The sequence below is a fragment of the Rhea pennata genome, chromosome 2 (assembly GCF_028389875.1).
Source record: "Rhea pennata isolate bPtePen1 chromosome 2, bPtePen1.pri, whole genome shotgun sequence".
Taxonomy (NCBI): Eukaryota; Metazoa; Chordata; class Aves; order Rheiformes; family Rheidae; genus Rhea; species Rhea pennata.
Window position 1 is genome coordinate 67,952,061 of NC_084664.1, and position 18,077 is coordinate 67,970,137.

General features: G+C 38.2%; 1 protein-coding gene across 1 annotated transcript in view; it reads right to left on the bottom strand.

Moving 5' to 3' along the window:
* Positions 1 to 18,077, bottom strand: part of MOCOS (molybdenum cofactor sulfurase) — a 214,358-nt gene that overhangs the window by 126,993 nt on the left and 69,288 nt on the right. The window contains exon 4 of the mRNA XM_062567949.1: positions 1,767 to 2,408. Coding sequence (XP_062423933.1) covers positions 1,767 to 2,408 — 642 coding nt within the window. The remainder of the gene's footprint in view (positions 1 to 1,766; positions 2,409 to 18,077) is intronic.

Below are 18,077 nucleotides of genomic sequence, written 5' to 3' on the forward strand. Positions count from 1 at the left end.
GATTTGGAAAAAAATGTAAATATTTATTCATGTACAACAATCAAACTCTTAGTGACACTTTGGTGTGTAACAGGAGCCAGTATCACATCCAGCTGTCAGACTTGGCTATTTGAGTTTTGTTCCCTCATACTGAGATTAGGCATTCTGCATTGAACCTGAGGAACTGAATCAGACAAATTCCCCCGTTTATAAGTCTGTAGTGGAAATAAGTAAAAGCAGGCCCCTCTTCTGAACCAGGAACACCAAAGCCCTTGAAAGCAGTGGAATCCTCAAATACCTGAGGGACTTGTAATTAGCCAGCCTCTGAAAACCCTCAAAAAAGATACCAGAGATAGAACTCTCCTCAGTTTTCCCACATATCTTTCCCCTTTAATTAATGGAGGTATAAAAGGAGAATTGAGAACTAATATGCATTTCAGATGTTTTTATCTGCTATGCAACCTCAGGAGTCGTGTGTCAATTACCTCTGCAAGAGCTCCTCAAAAGTTAGAACCAAGAGGTCAAATTAAAGTAAGATTTTTCCTTGGCTTGCAGGTGATACGAGGGCACTGTAAGAACCTGTCATTTCTGTGCCCTTTCATGCTGACTTTCAGTAATTCTGGTGTACTTCAAAGCCTTGTTGGTTTGAAAACCAGAAATAGAACTCAGAACAAGAATGTTTTGATGTTGGTTTTACTTCTAAATTAAAAGATTAACTAGACATTCCCCAAACAGATTTCTGTTTCAGAAATAATACATGTCCTTCTACTATAAGAGAGACAGGCTATGGTTCCACTGCTTTTATCACTCCAGAACTCAAACCACATGGCAGCACCAAGAACATAAAACTACAAGAGGCACACACACATGAAGCATCATTATGTGTCATAACATACAGGGAAAGGACAGGTATTTAAATTACAGGACACTCAGGCCTTTGTGCTGCTGAATATACATCAACTATGCTAGTTACAGCCATAAACAAATGCAAGTCATGACTGACTTGATTTACTATTTCCTCTTGTCATCTCCAGTCACCCCCAAGGACTACCATTTAATATTAAATAGTGAATTTAAGCTTTCCCCCTGCACACATGCTGGACGTCAGACAGGAAGTGCCTTTAGTGCCTTTGTATAAGCTTTGCTGGCATGAGGGAGAGAGAGTGATCAAGCACTGCTAAGAGTGGCATTTCAACGTATTAAGGACGTGGGGAAACTTATTCATGGCCTTGCATTTCGTTATGTACTGTGTGATCTCTTTTAGGTACCCTCTATCTTCTTTTAGAGAGCTTCACTACCACTATTTGTCCTTTGTAATTTATCTTACTGTATGTAAGCTGACAAAGCTTCTGTTGAGAGCAAAGCACACCACCTTTCCAGAGGAATACACGGACTTTATTTTCCAATTTCACTAAGGGTCATCCCAGTGTATGATCAGCCCTGGCCTAGCTGCAAGTGCAGAGTTTCAAAAACAAATGAGGTTTCCAATGAGGTAGCTTAAATGTAAATATAAAAATGTATGGACTGACCTTCACGTCACTGGATGAACTCTTATATTTTTATCAATTGTGACAAACCATATCAGGCAAGGAAGTAGCTCTCTCATACGATGTTTTTTAAATAGGAAAAAAAGAAAGTTATGAAGAAAACAGTTATATGTGAAATACCTCCCCTATCGCATAAACAAACACGTGTCACAGCCCAGTGCATGCACCAACACAAAGACATTTGTCTAAAGGAAACAGCATCAGCAAAAACCCCATTTGTTTGGTTAAACAAGGTCTTACCTTTCTGCTACAGATTTTCGTGGGAAGTAAACATCCTCTCCTACAAGGTAGGCAGCTGCAGTTCCACCTCCAAAATAGGTTTTCCTCAAGAAGGGGGCAATCCGGTTGTTTACCAGTAACGCTCCTAACCCAGTAGGGAATCCAAAGATTTTATAGAATGAGATGGGAATGAAGTCAGCTTGGTGAACTCTTAAGTCTAACGGAGAAGTGCTTACGTAAGAAGCTGCATCTAGTAGAACAAACCACTTCCCTGGTATTTTGATGGGGCAGAGTTTTCCAGATTTTATGTCCTGTATCCATGAAAGGGGATATTTGATACCAGAAAAATTGCTCTGAGCTGGATAAGAGAAAAGATGAGGTGTCGTGCAGCTTTTGTCTTCAGGTGCTAACCTGTTTTTCTCTGATAACAACATTTCCTTTGGTTTTACTGGAACAGATAAAACATTCATTGAGGCAGTTATCCCCCTCATACCCACAACAGACGTGTGGCTGTCAGTTAGGTAACAAAATCGACTGCTGGGCTGCTTTGTACCTTCAGGTATCCAAGGGAATGCTTCTGCTACCAGTTTAAGTGCAGCTGTGCATCCAGAAGTGAAAATGATAGTGTAATCTTCAGCAGTAGTGTGGAAATGTTGCAATACTCTATGGGGGAAAAGAAGAAAAAAAGAAAAGAAATCAGAGATCTAGTTATTTTCTGAGTTTTCCAATTATTTTATTGCCAGATAATGTCTCAGCATCATTTTTTCTACTCTGTCACCTCACTTAGATGCAAGTAGACAGGTTTGGTCAAATACCATTCCCAAACAGCACAATAAACTTGAACAGATACAACCAGAATTATTTTGCACACCACAGAATCTTTTCAATGCTGCAGTGCACGTGGCTGAGAAAGAAGACAGAAGGTAGGTCTGCCTGATTCTGAACACAGCAGCCAGTGTGACCTCTCTACGGGATCAGAATTAAGCCTGCATATGATTAGAACAAACACTGGCCTTAAGAGAGGCCAGTTTCACCTGAAAACTTTTAATAAAAAAAAAGTAAAGGAGTCCCCTGTACAGATGTAAGCACCTGTAGTCATCTGGACAGGAAGGGTATCTATCTAACTACACATATAGCTGAACTTTGCATATGGTATCTGGCAGTTCAGTTTAAAAGAGACTAATACGTCTGGTCTCTCCTATTTTTGACCTGGAACACATAGTGTATTACTTTCGCTGTTCTAACATGTAATTCTAATGCCTCTCTAATTTTTATATTATTTGGGCTAGAGCATCTTTTGGTTAAAAACAGATTCTGTCCAAATACTAGGCATCTTAATTGTCAGAGGATTTTGCAGGGAATACTACAGCATACAGCTTTGTTCCTTGGTTATCCTATTGATAACAGAAACAGAACACAGCAAGGAGCAATAGATTATCCACAAAAGGCTGTAACCTCTGTAGCTCAGAAAGATACCCTAAATCACAAGCAACCTAATGGCCTCCAATAAATCACAGTGAGAAAACTTACGCAAGCTGATCTCCTGAGACATGTGTACACTGCACAGTCACCGCTGCCTAGACAGCACTCAAGTTTGCTCTGAATTACGTTTTGTGAACCATCATCTACTGCACCTTTTGGTACCCACGTTATCCTGGATACCTATTACAGTTTTGCAGTGCAGAAGACAGACTTTCATCAGGTCTTTTCAGAGGGTGAGATACAACTTCAGTTTAGCTACCTGTTTTATACAATCTTGATGAACTTTTTCTGAGTGAACTTATAAAACTTCTACTAACATTAATGGCAAATGTACACAAACACCTAAGAGACACTCTTGTGTGCATGAGGCAGAGCAAACAAAACTAAACCAGAGTATAAATGTTGCTGCTCAGAGAGAGGTCTTGTCAGGCTCCAAAAAACATTAAATGTAACAGGGTTTCTCAGGGCATCTATCCCACTGCAGAGTATTTCTGTGAAACATATAATATATCAGTGCTTTCTACGTAGCAGTCACTCTAACTTGTATAATCTCAAGATGCAGTCCAGCATTTTGAGAATCTTTGAACTCTGGCCCAATGAGTACCATTAGAAGTCTGCATGTTTTATGTAACAGGGGATTCCCTTACTAGGACAGGCAGAAGTCAAAAAGATAGCTACATTTAAATTTAAGTTGTACATAAAGTTATATGAAAAATGCAAGTTAAAATTTTCTGAATGCTAGAATGGTAAAGAGAAATGCCTTAAAGTTATAGATGTCCCTGTCTGAACACAAATCCTACAGACATACTATGTTAGAGCTGGATGCCATGGGGTGCAGTACTCTATGTTACACAGGATAGAAACAATTGCAATGACTTTGTCATTAGGACTAAAACCAATCAACAAAGATGCATTGAAATGATAATGATGACACTGTTTTCTGTTGTAGGAAGCTCTTGCTCTACTGGGAAGTATGAGATGCAGCAGATGGATTCATAAACCCAGGTTAGACCTTGCACTTGGGTTTCTACCAAACATCAATTTTTTGAAATACGATGCAATTGTTAGGTAATTTTTGTCTTCTGGATATCACTAAAGACTAACAGGATTTAAAAAGGACATCAGCAGTCCACAGATTTAAGCCTTGTATGTTTCAAGAAATTCATTTGAAAAAATTCAGAAGGATCTTTCTCAAATGGATCTGCCAGGTAATCACTTCTGCAAGCATTCACAGCTTTTGAAAATGTTTTTAAAGATTGTTTTCAGAGAAACCAGCCTTTTCCATTAGGTTTTAGGATAAAGATGGGGAGAATAACAGTGGTCTAGTATATGGTAGTGCACTGACAGTTTGCTGCATTCATCAGCAGGTCCTGCCCTCTCTGCTCACTGAAAGCAACCACTCTCTCCTTCACCTGCAATCAGTTGTGCAGGTTTTCTCCCACCACAAGCATTACATTACATACATTGAAGCAGGGGTGTGTCTGTCTGTCTGTCTGGTACAGCAGACCTGAAGGGAGGACGCTGAAACCCTGAATCCCCAAAGTAGCTTCTGACGCAGGTAAACTAGCTGTATGATTACTAATGGGAGTCATGCCTCAAATTTCACGCATGACATCACTCTGCATTAGTTCTCCTTTCCTTTCATTCACCCGGATATAGAAAAGGTGGAAAACATGGCAGGCAAGACTCCTAACTTGATTATTCCTCAAGGAGAGCGCAAGATGTATACCAAGTCCCCTACAGACTATTATTTCTAAGGGAAAGGAAAGGGCAGGTAGTTCAGTAAGGAGGATAAGTCTTTGTAACTATGGACATAATTTTACATGTATTATCTGATGTGGGTTTTTTGTATGTGCTAAATTTGAAATCTTTACACTGATATCAACAAATTACAAAAAAGTTGTACAATTCCAAGAAAAAACATTAACAAAAAAACCCCAAACTTTTTAGCTGCTTGTGTCTGTGAGCACTAAAAAAAGTTACAAATACATATGTACGTGCACACAAAAAACTTTTTTGAGTTAAAAATCCATGTGACAGCAGCAAATTCTTAATATGAAAAATAAGAATATTCTTGTTCTTTTCGTAATACCAAGATGACAAGAGCAGCAATGAAAAGCACACTGAAAACTCCCATCCAGTCTGCTCCCTTCTATTTTCTAAGCTTTCACTGTTCTCCTCCCCAGTCAGCCTCCTCGTGCCATAGGCTGAGTGGGAGGTGAGACAGACCTAGGCAAAATGCCAAATTTTACTCAGGAATAACAACCTGCACTTCTCCACAGGAACAGTACTTACATACCCCAGCACTTAATTTGACCAAGGAGACTTAAAATGACAAAAGCTGGGATGTAGTAATGGTGGATCAGAACTTAATAACGCTGTGCTCTTCCCTAACCATGAAAAACAGAACCAGCGAGTATTTTCACAAAGCATTTGATTATTTTCTATTGTTAGTTTCACAGCTTTATGAAAGAAAAAATATTGTTTGTGTTTTTTTGACTCATAAATAACAACATTATATAAATAATTCACCAATGAGAGAGATAAAGCTCACTCACATCAGACCTTGGAAAGAAAAATATTTTAAATATATTTAGTTTTTAATCATTTAATTTATAAATAGCTGAACAATTTTTGAAATGAATAACATTGATGTATTTATCTATTCAGTTCAGTACTAAAAACTGACTTTCATATGAACAAACCAAGCTCTAGCTTAAAATTTTCAAAAGTGTCTTCGTGAATTACACTTATAAGTTTCCTAAAGCTGGAGAAACAACCAAGGTAGATTTCTAAATGACTTGATGGGAAGTAGGTGCTTTTGTAAATCTCAGTAGGCACCTATTTGCATATCGGGTCCCTAAATGCTTCAGAAAATTACTCCGACTCCAGTGCTTGTAAAAGAGTAGAATTTTCAAAGTCAGACTAGTATTTTGGCTGAAGTATGTCTAACTTTAGGAAAGGAAAATAAATAAATAAAGTAAAAGCAATTGAGTTAAAGGGATTTCATCCTCCACAATGACTCCTCATGTACGCAGCAGAAGAGCTACAAGCATCTCAGAATAAGGTTTATAAAATGAATGTCACAGATCCCTGAAGTGGAGCAGTGCTGCCATGACAAAATCAGGATACTTAGGGACGAAACACTGCAATACTTCTAAATGACTTCTGCAGCTCACAGTACTACATCCTCGGTTTTGACATTAATATTGGGAAGCACTGGCTATTACATACAGAATCCCTAACGCTTTATGTCTTAGCGTAAGATGTATCTTACTACAGTGAAATGCAGCTCACCCTTATTAAACTCCTGGAAGATTTACAGCCATATATAAGGTGTTGCCGGCAGCAGGACTAAAGACTTGCCGCAGAAAACTCCGTTTCCACTTTTCAAAGAAACCTTTGGAAGAAGTGACTAACTGAATATTTGTTTCATTAAACATACTGATAGGGCAGTGCCATCAGGGGAGAGATGACAGAACGGTTAAAAAAATGTTGACCCTGTAGCTGGCTTCTGGGTGGGCAGCAGCAGGGATGCCAGAGGGAGCAGCACGCTCAGCATCTGCAGCACTTCAAAGACACCAGGCAGCTCAGGTTCGCCTGCCTTGACCCTCTCCTCCCCTCTTGCCTCCCTAAGCACACATAGATCAAAACATGACGTGGTCAACAAAGCACGGCCAAGAAACCAGCCCAGTGAGAACCCACTAGAAACCTGCTCACTCGACAACACTTTCCCGTACACAGGTGTATTTCAAGACCTCTCTGTTAGCTGGTGTTTAACCTTTTTAAATAGCTAGAATGAGAGTTTCATATTTTTATCTCTAACAATTGAGCCAAAATGCCTTGTTGTACTAAAATAAAAACTGGTAGGTAGAGTCAATTAACTCTCAACCAAGCTTGCTATCTTTTTTTATACATTTAATAAACACATAATTAATAATAAATTTTATATATTTTTAAGATATATATATATATATAAATAAAAATATCTTTAAAATATGTGTGTATACATATATGTAGATGTATACACATACATATATATATGTATACACACATATCCACATACACATATATATATATACAGAAATATATGTGTATGCATAGGTAAGTCAGATAGTTTGAGGAATTAGCTATATTTTCTTAATTCAACTCATCTAACTCAACCACCTGAATTAGGAGCTAAATTAGAATTAGACGTTTCAAATTGCCACCGAGGGTTCTGCAGAGAGCCAACGCTACCAGCTCATGGGGCTGTTCTAAGTACACAGTGCCACCAACAGCCCCAAGTTTGCAGATTTGCAGAAAGGGATGTCTGCCACAGCTGCAGGCTGCTTGTGATCACCCTCATGCTCCTACTCACCACTGCGTCTTCTTCCATGGCTCACAGCAGCAGAGCTACCATAAAAGTACCGACATCCATACCACACCATTCCCCTAACAGTCTCCTAGCATTGAGTTAATTTTTTCCCCACACTGCTAGATTTTAAATACTTTCAAAATATGCTTTCAAAATATGCTTCAAATAACTTCCTCTATGCTCTTCAAATTTATCATTCTCCAAACACTGTAAAAGCTCAATAGCAACTGGGATTGGTGGATTTGGTTTCTTCTGTGTTCAGATCATTCCAACTGATGCAATCATTTTAGCTTCTAGTTGGCAAGATATCAAAAGATGTCCAGGAAGATTAGAATTTTCATGTTTTGTATTTGTCTTCATATTTTTATTTAGCCTGTGTATATGCATACATGTATGTTGTGCTTACAATGATTTTGCTAGCTAGTAGCTGATACTGTCTAAAAAAGATCACATTTAAGTACTACAATTGTAACAAGAGATTCAGTTTTGAAGACAGTTATCTGTTTAACAGTACAAGTTTAAATAGTACTTTATACCAGCTTTATAAAGGCTCCTTCTGCAGGTGGACATTTACATATAAAAATATTTCTTATAAAATTCTTCCATTGTCACAACACCAAGGAATACAAACCCAGTTTGGGCTTGTTTTGAGGGATGCTTAGCTTGAGCCGCTCTGATTTCACTGCACTGCTGTTTTCTGCTCTACAGAGAATCTGAAGAGATGTGACATACAGCTGAGGAAAAAATTTTGTCTGAATGGCAACAAAAAACATCCAACAATGACTTCTGGGTCCAAAAACCCAAAATCTTACTTTGATTTAGAAGTAAAATTTTGTTTAAAAAATATTAGAGGATAACACTTCTCATAACTGGCTTTATAACATCCTCCTCATCACACACAGAGATGTGAATGTAGCATTGACAGTTCCTGCATCTGTATTTCTGGACAAGAGCATTTTAACCTTCCTTATTTATTAATCAAAGGTCTATTCCAGGAACAAAAGCAGTCAGTTGAATAATTTCCATCAACTTCAATGAGGGGATAGAATTGGATCCCAAGGTAAACTGCTGAGGTTGTTTGTTACCAACACCAGGGCCTGGTGCATGACAGCCTGCTTTGAGGCTTAACACCACATTCTTCTGTGTATGTTCTTCCATCTACTCATATGAGGAGAAGAGGAACAGAAGATGTGGGTACCCTCATTTTAGGCATAATAGAAAGATACTATGAACAAAAACACACTGCTTAACACACACTCCAAACCTTCCTTAGCTGCTCTCACTGCCAGCAGTAAGAAGTGACAGCATATCTTAACTAGTAAGAACTGTATCTCTAAGGGAAGTGTTCTGGTTAACCAAGCTAAAGAGAGAAGCTCTACAGGTAGGAAATGTCTTATATCTTATTTTGTAAAGATAAGCTTTATTCAATGCAGTATGTCACACATATTACATTCTCACTGTTAATTCCCAATCCAAACAGAAAAGCAAGCTGAAATCTATGAATATTTTTAAGAATCAAATGTATTTACACACAAAACAAACCTACCAAGCCTGCCTTCTTCCAGCAAAATATTAATTTAATGATAAAAGCCCGTGTAAAGATTTTTTTTTCCTTCCCTTTAAGCAGTATTTTCAACACAAATCTAAGCTATGTCATCTCCACTACCTGCACAGCTAACTTCACAGAGCTCCACTGAATTCAGGGATTTGCCAATGGATCAATAACTGCATAAGGAAGAGTACAGGGATAAATAATCCTGTGTAGCTCTCTCTAAAAGTTATTTCTAAAAAAATTTTTTTTCATTCTCCATTTTCATTTCTTTTCCTGTACTTACAAAGCACCAATTTAAAACTTTCAGGTGTGCTAAATGTGAAATAGGAACACATTACTCTATTTATCCTCACTGGTTATATCCACAGAAACTCATTTTCTGACCAATTTCTGACCAAAGACACTCATTCTGATTCTAGTTTCTTCCCATTTCCACTGCACAAGAGTGATTAGGATCTCACACAATTACACTAATGCTCTTATGGTACCACAGAATTAGCTTCCTGATTTACAAAATAACTCTTCAGCTGAAATGTATCTGATAAGCTCCATTTGTCATAGGCAGGTAGTAGAAAAATCCCTCCCTTTCTACTTGAAAGCATTATTTTATTTAGATGTCCGCCATCCGAATTAAAGCATTATAATCCATTACACTTATTTCCTAAGGCATTGACTGATCTACAGGAGATACACTGTGAAAAACGCCAAGTTTGCTTACAAATCACAGTTGGTCTTGACCAAGCAAATGCTCTCTCCACTTCTGTAAAGTTGGCAGAGTAGCAGAATGGCTGGACTACAGCTTGCACTAAATCTTTAGAACAACAATTGCTCTTTAGAGGCTAGAAAATGTCTTCCTGTGGGAAAAGCTGCTTTGACGAACAAAGGCTACGTGAAGTGCACATCATGACTAAAAGTTGTTGACTTTCATGATACAGCGCACATCCAGAAGGTATTAAGTGCCGTCCCGGGCATACCGACAGAGCAAATTCAGCTTCTGGATGGTATTATAGCCCTACATACGACTAGAATAGCAAAATAGTAGGAAAAAAATCTGGAAAACTATAAAACACCATTCTGCAGGCTAACTGTTGGTACAGTTTGTTCTAACACACAATATTACTCCTCTTACTGACAGAAGCCTGTAACTCCTAAAACTTTCCAGACATGGCACAAACCTCTGGGTAATTGTTTCCTTTGAAATTAAATAGTTGTTCTTCTGTGGTAGAGACGAAAGATCAATAGCTAGATGATTTCAAAACCACTTCATGAATATTTTTTGCGAATAAAATCAGCCAGATCAATTTGTTCTGGTGCTTGAACAACTGCCAAAGATTTGTGAAAATGCTTGTTAATCCCAATATTTTCATTAACTAGGACACACACGACTCTGCAAAATTATCCCAGAAGCTCTTTTAAATGAAAATTCACCACCTGCTATTCAAGTCATCCAGACAGGAAATCACAAAAATAGTGCCTAATGTAGGCAACAAGTTACAGAGGACTAGTCATAAACAGCAAAGAAGCTCATGAACAAATCCTTCCAAACTGCATTTGCGCAAACTAATGGCCAAATAGAAAACTACTAATGAATCTGAATCAGTTTGTAAATCATGCATGTATTAAAATACAAATCATTTTTGCAGCAAATTTTAACAGTAACCATGAGGATACAAATTTAAACCAGCACTAGGAAGATTTTGTACGTGGACTAACGTATCGATTGCCTCAACAAACAATGCTGTCTAAGGCAGCTTTAGCTTGAGAAGTTTTTATCACAGTATTTTCCACATAAGATACCCTGACAAACTAACATCACTGTATTTTGCCTTTCCAAACTCCTCTTACCTAGTAGATATCATAAATTTCCAATTTAAGCATTCCCTGAGCACAGACAAAGCATTTATCAATACTTGAGTTCCTCACTGCTGAGGAACACTCAACGCAGTGCAATTCCAGCCAGAGGTATCAGTTTTACTGGCAGCCTGTGTCAGACTTCAAATCCTATTCACCGGATACAGAGGCAAATTAAAGGGCATCAAGGTGAACTCATTTCATCTTCCTTAATATGTCTACACCATGGACATCTGATCACATCACCTTCTGGAGTCACTCAGAAGTCACAGGCAGCGTAGCAGACAGTTCATCTAACCTATGTTAGAAGTCTAGTTCAGGCTGAGATATCTTGCCCTTGCTATGTCTAATTCCCTCCATTGCCTGCTAACGGCATCTAAACGTCTAGTACATTGCAGACAGATGTATTTTTTCAGCTTAACCCCACCTTCCATGTCTCTGGAGCACAATTATCTCTATTTCTAAATCTTAATCTCCAACCTTCCTACATGTTCTGAGCTCCTGCCAGAAAAACTAATTCCTCGGTGTTTCAGTATCTAGCTAATTCTGCTACTGCTAGCAAGTATCACTGGCGTGGGGCCTGCATACTTACCCTATGGGTATCTGTTGGTAACTGGTCAAAAGTTACTTTTTTTTGATTCCAGGAAAGCAGAGCATTATACTGTTTTCCAAAAGAATAATGAGCACAAACTTGTGAAATGTCTTTTAGAAAAAAAAGTTAAAAAGAAAAAATCTGCACTGTGTGTTCAGTGTTCAGATGGTCTTCCAAGTCCTTATATAGCTTAATCTCTTAAGTAACCCCATATGAGAAATTAAATATTCTTTAAGGTTTTAGAAAGGACATTATAAACCACTTTTTTTAAGTAACATACATTTGCTTCCAATCTTTTTTAACATTTTTCTTTATTTACTTTTTATTGATTGGAATTTGTTTTGAGACCAGTGATGGACTTCAAACTATACCCTTCTATGATTTTCTCTCCAGTTGTGTGAGTTTTTTGGTGTTTTTTTTTTTTCTGAAGTGATTTTGCACCCAGTTAAAAAACTGCAGCAAAGCATTTTCAGGACACGGAGGGACTGTAGATTTTAGCAGGATTATATTTTTTGAAATATGTCAAGTACTCCAAATACTATGACCCTAGTCAATCTGTTTTTTTCTGTTGGTGCCAGAGAACATAAGTGTGGCAACTGGTAATTATCTATGACCCATCCACAAAACAGATTTGCCATCAAAAACTACAGGATCACATATTTGCAAATTGCTGGGCATTTTCAACCATAAACTGCAAGTAACTGAATATAGCTATAAAAGCATAGCCCAAAATTTTTCATACTACCCAGCAAAATCTGGGCTTATTCTATAATGCAGGAATCACACACATACATACATTCATTACTTATTTAATCTTCCAATTCCTCACATTTTTACCCTGGGGTGGTGTTGCCTGGCCTAAGGTAGGTTTGAGAAGCAGTAGCAAAGCAGCTGTGTAAATGAGCCTGTGCAATTCTTGTGCACTGGAGCGGGGGTCTCTATGCAGGCTTCATGCAAGCCCTCTCCTGAGGTGTCCTGGGGATCAAAGCACAGGAGATGTAACAAGGTCTGCTGTTCCCAAATGCTCCCTTGCGGCTAGAAGTCTCTCTTCTTTCACCATCTGCCTTCTGGAGGATTAAGGGCTTACACACCTGTCACATCCAGACTCGATCACTGTTACTTTAGTTGCAGACAAATGGATACGCCAGAGACTGCTGCTTGTTAAGAGTATAGCTGCCTGCCTCCTCAGCAGAACGAGCCGCTTAACACACATCTTCCCAATGCTTGCACCCCTCTGACAGTTTCCAACCCAGGTTAATAGCTCTCAGACTAATCTTTGATCCTAACCTTGAAAAACATCAATCCCAAGTGAAGATCAGCTATATCACTAGCCACATACGTATGTCGTGTGTCACATATATATGTTGTGTGTCACATTTCTGATTCTTTAATATTATCCTGTTCCTTTGGGAAAATTCACTTTGCAAAACACAAGGTGAGAGTACACAGTCAAAGACTAAACACTTTCATGTCAAAATGAGCCAACTACACAGAAGGGGCTTATAGCAGTGATGAAGTACTCAGATGCCATATGTCCAGAGGAGCAGAAATGGACCGTTTCCAGCTCAATCTTTTAGGTCCTCCTCTTTACCACATTTTCAGTATGACTGATGGGCAAGCTATTAAAATTATTATTCCCCTAGTCAAATCTTTCTTATTCAAGGAAAAAAAGATGAAGAGAAAATTTCTTGCAATTCATAAAATGCCTGTACAGTGAGATCACACTGACTTCAGAAACGTCTAGGCCCAGAACCACAAAGGTACTCAGGTGCTTAAACAGGAATGAAATGGCTTTGCAGGCCTCAGTTACTATGGGGACAGCGACTGCAGCAAACACTTGCACATAAACAGGTCTTATTTCATCAAGGGTTGCTTTTCAAGTACTACGCTTTTGTCTGGGAACGGTTTTAGATGAAGATGTTCATCTGAAACCACCTCAGTCTGCTTTCAAAATACACAGAGCTATCACAAATCTATTCATGTATTTCAACAGAGTTGAAATATTCCAAGGCATAGGTATCCCGGGCAAAGTAAGCCAAATTTGCAATGTCCGTTTGTATTTCCTCTTGCTCAGGTGAAAAGCCACAAGAGTAAAGCCTGAAAGACTGCCGGCCACTGATTGTTTGCCATTGGTTTTCCGTGGGGAATGATGGCCCATGATAGCAGCCTAGCACCAATTTGGCTTTTAAGAAGAATGATGAAGCATTTCACAAAAAAGCTAAAATAGCTCCTATCAGCACCCAGGGCAGAGAAAATAATACAAAGAGCAGAACCAGTACTCAACGGCACAAGAACTCGTGAAACCTGTAGGAGCCTCACAGTTTGGTGCAACAGCGGACTATCCGATCACTTGCAAGTTTGAAATAACCCAATACCACGAATGTTAGTGAACCCATCTTGGTGGCTTTAGTCGCAAAAATACTCAAGAGTGACAGGCTTTTCTACTTGTCTGTTGCAGAGCTGTTCAAAGGATTTAAGGTGTCAGCGTGCAGCACGTTCACACCAAGACACATGCACAGTTTGGTTGAAACTGTCTCAAGATTTCCCAGAAATTATGAATGGATGTTTGCTCACACAGGAAACATCATTTCTGTCTGTCAAGCTGCACTTCATTCACTTTAAATCCTGACAGCTATGCTTCCAGTGCTCCTAGCAGTTGAGGAAGAAACTATTCTACATATGATGGGTGCAACTAGGCATAAATGACTGCTAAAGGATATTTTTGGCTTATCTTAAAACAAAATCTGGTTGTAGTCTATGAAAAACACATTAGCAAACAAGGAACAACAGTAGCATTGTAAGGAAGCTACAAGCTATATTTCAAATAATGAAATTCATGAAAACAGCTTAGAGGGCAATTAAAACAAATAGGATGATGAAAGCTGTGTATAAATGCCATTTCTTTACTAATTGAAAAAAATATATAGTAATCAAGTTCAAGAACTGGCCACTGCAAATGTGAAAGGGGACAAAGAGAAATATTCTGTAACTTGTAGTCCTTCTCATATTGTTGGAGTATCATTCTGTTTGAAGCAAAATGGATATGGGAGTCATAGACTCAGACTAAGGATTGCTGTTTAAAGTATCCCATTAGTTAATTATGATATAAATTAAAATCCTTATTAATTAGAAAGTTCACTTCACAGGATATATGTTAATCAACCTTTTCTTCTTGCAATTTGCAAGCACAGTTGTACCGCCTGGCAGTAAAAAATCTCATGCAATCAAATGTAACCAAAAGAATACTAACGGCTGTAGTTTCCTACAACCCTTCTGCAATCCATCCTCATCTTAGGAGCTGCCAGCCAGAAAACCTAGCAATTGCCTTGCATTTCTCCTATTCTAACTCCTAGTACTTTCCCAGGAGGCCAGGAAATACAGGTGTCAGAAGAGCAGTCCATATGGGGGAAGAAACAACTACGTACCACTCGGGGAAACAACTTCTGTAAAGTAGATTCATCACTGGTGTGAACCACTGCAGCTTCACTAAAGCTAATTACAACAGCTAAGGAGCAATATTTACAAGCTCATTCCTGATTTCCGAAGTATGCCACCCCACATAGAAAAGCAGTAAGAAACCTCAGGTCAGCAAAGATTCTCTAAATGCGCAACGGATGCCATGCAACACACAAGATGACATGTCCTACTCTGCCAGAACAGAAGGCTCAGCATCTTGTGAGAAGACTCAGGCCATACCTTCAAAATAGCAATAAAGCTAACTTTTTAAGTTCAAGAATTTTTACAGAATACATCATGTTTCATAAAAGGTACAAAAGTTCCCAAAATAACAAAAGAAACAGAACAGAAAAACCTCCTCATGTTTGACTTCCTAAGAGGATTACTTTGAATGGGATGATTAATAGTTAAAAATATCTGGCAAATTTGACTTTTGACTTCTAGCACCAAGATCCTCAAAAAAAAAAAAAAAAGTGAAAGTAAAGTAACATGTTTCAGCTGACATCTGAAATCTGTATTGTAGCCTTTCAGCGCTGGAGTTGACACCCACATGTCTCTAGCTAGCAAAAGCAGAGAAACTCATTTTTCTTATTTACATGTACATAGATACAGTCAAATCCAGACTTGTATAACTTCACAAAACTGTCTAATAGAGCTATTAAGATTTTTCTTTTATTAGTTTTAAGATTTTTAAACTTCTTTTTTTGGTTGAGGGAAGGGGTTAATTATTCTTCTTATTACTGGTATATCTGCACACACTACACCGGAATTAATATTCATGGTAACAGTATTGATTCAACTTCTAACAGCATACATGTGGGGGGGTTCATGTTTTGGTACACACAGCTGCATAAAAGGGAGCTCTCTATCCATGATCAACTCTACTTACAAAGAAAAATATGCTCTAGAATTTATTGCTGCTGGGATCCAAAGGTCTTGAAAGCATATTCAAGCTAAAAGAAAAGACTAGGCACATTCGTGCATTACCTTGTACAGTGATGAAACTCTTTGGGGAAAAATGTAATTGGGAGAATAAATCTTGCACTAAACATAGATTTAACCTATAACCCTCTTACTTTAGTGAATCTAAGCATTCTACAAATTCATCAAAATTGGAAAGCTCTATTAGTGGCTGGGAAAAAATTACATTCCATAAAAACTAAAAATTGCAACAACCTCCTCTGAGTTACCCTGCAGCCTCACATTACAATAAGGTAGTTGTGGTGGAAGTGATCTCTTCTCAGATTAGACTGGCTGTGAGCAGTAAGATCTGATCAGAGCTTTAGAGAGCTGCCAAAGTTGCTTCCTGGAGCCCTGGACTCAAATTCCAGCAGGATCAGGTCAGACTTCAAAGCCATGAAATGGAAGAACAGAATTCCAAGATGTTTAGTTTACAAAGGACTTTCAGATAAAATCTACTGCCTTCTCTGCTGTGTGTGTTTTAAAACTATTTGTATTATGATTTCAACATGATTTCCAAAGATTCGTCACCCTTCCAATATTTGGATATTAATTTTGGTAACATCTAATATCACTGAGAGCAGAATGAAAAGTGTAGAATATATCTGATTAAAATTTATTCACAGTTCTAAACACATGCATGATGTTCAGGTCTGTGTCCTTTGTACACTGCTTTCTGCAAAGAGCCCAGCAAATCTGCCATGAGTTTGAATGATTACAGCATAGCCAATACTGAACTTGCAATCACGCACTAGAAAACTGATTTTAAGGATTATGTTCTAAAAGCTAAAGGCAGAAGCTTATCATATACCCTGTGGCCTACCAAAAGGTTGAACTTTTGAATTGCAAAATCTCAAAATAAATTGCTGGCAAGCATTTTATGCAACAAGTATGACAGGAGAAATTACTTGGTGAGTGGTAAACTATACAAAAGAACAGTCTAATTCTTTTCACATTCTTTGGAGGCAATTTCCAAAACTAAAGCAATAAAATTACTAACACCATATAAATAATTATGTGCTTTTCCCCGCTCACTGTCACCTCATTAGGATTTTGTCCAGAACTTGTCACCAAAAAGCAAGGATTTCAACTTCTTTACTGCAGAAGCCATATTTAAAAAACCAATCAAGCCCAGAGGAATGTGTGGAAGTCAGTTGTCCTGCATCTTTTTAGCTATTACAATTTCAGATTTCATTAAGTGTTTGCTCAGTGTGACAGGGCAGCATTAGTGCTGTGGTATATAATTTCATACCTTTTTTTTTTTTAATCATCTGTCTAGATTATCTGGCTGCAACTCAGTACTGGGAGCCCCTAGAAGAAAGGTGGCTGCAAAAATTACCAAGAGATGCTATCTAAGAAAGTTAGTCTACTTTAGTTGAGGTTTAACGGCAACTAAATCTGACTGGTGTAAGGTGTTTTATGTTTCTATTGCTTATTCGCATTAAAGGTCTATTGGGCTTTTCATCACACAAGATTTTTAAACAAGTTTTTGAAATGCGCAAGAATTGCATATGTATTTTTAAACTTACTTTCATTCTTTCTATCATCTTGCCTTTTGCAACTCTGCCCTTCTCTTGCATAACTTTTTTACAGAAACATAAAAATAAAGGTATTGCAACAGCCTACCGCACAAAGTCTTTAAGAAAGCATATACCTTTACTTAGCCCAAGCAATTAGGCAAACTCTGGCCCTGTTGAAGTTGGGCTGCCATCATCCAGGCTGTCACTCAGACGCGTAGCTTTGGTCCAATAAGCCAGTGGTCATCACACTACTACACCGCTATTGTTGCTACAAGTCTGTGCAGCTCACACTGGCCTTGGCCACTTTCTGTTCGTTCAACTCACACTACTGATTACAGGGCTGCTATCAGGCTTATCAGCAAAAGGTGAGAATTGGGAATCACCATTCAGCATCTGTTTTACAGTATTATTTAGCTCACTGTTCCTATAGAAAGACTACTGAGACTTCAGTTCATTATGGTTACATGCCTGGAGTAGAGGCAAGATCAACTCTATTTTTTACCACCAGTATTTTCTATTCTAAGAGAATCTAGCAATATTTTTGTTAATCCTTTCATTGCTG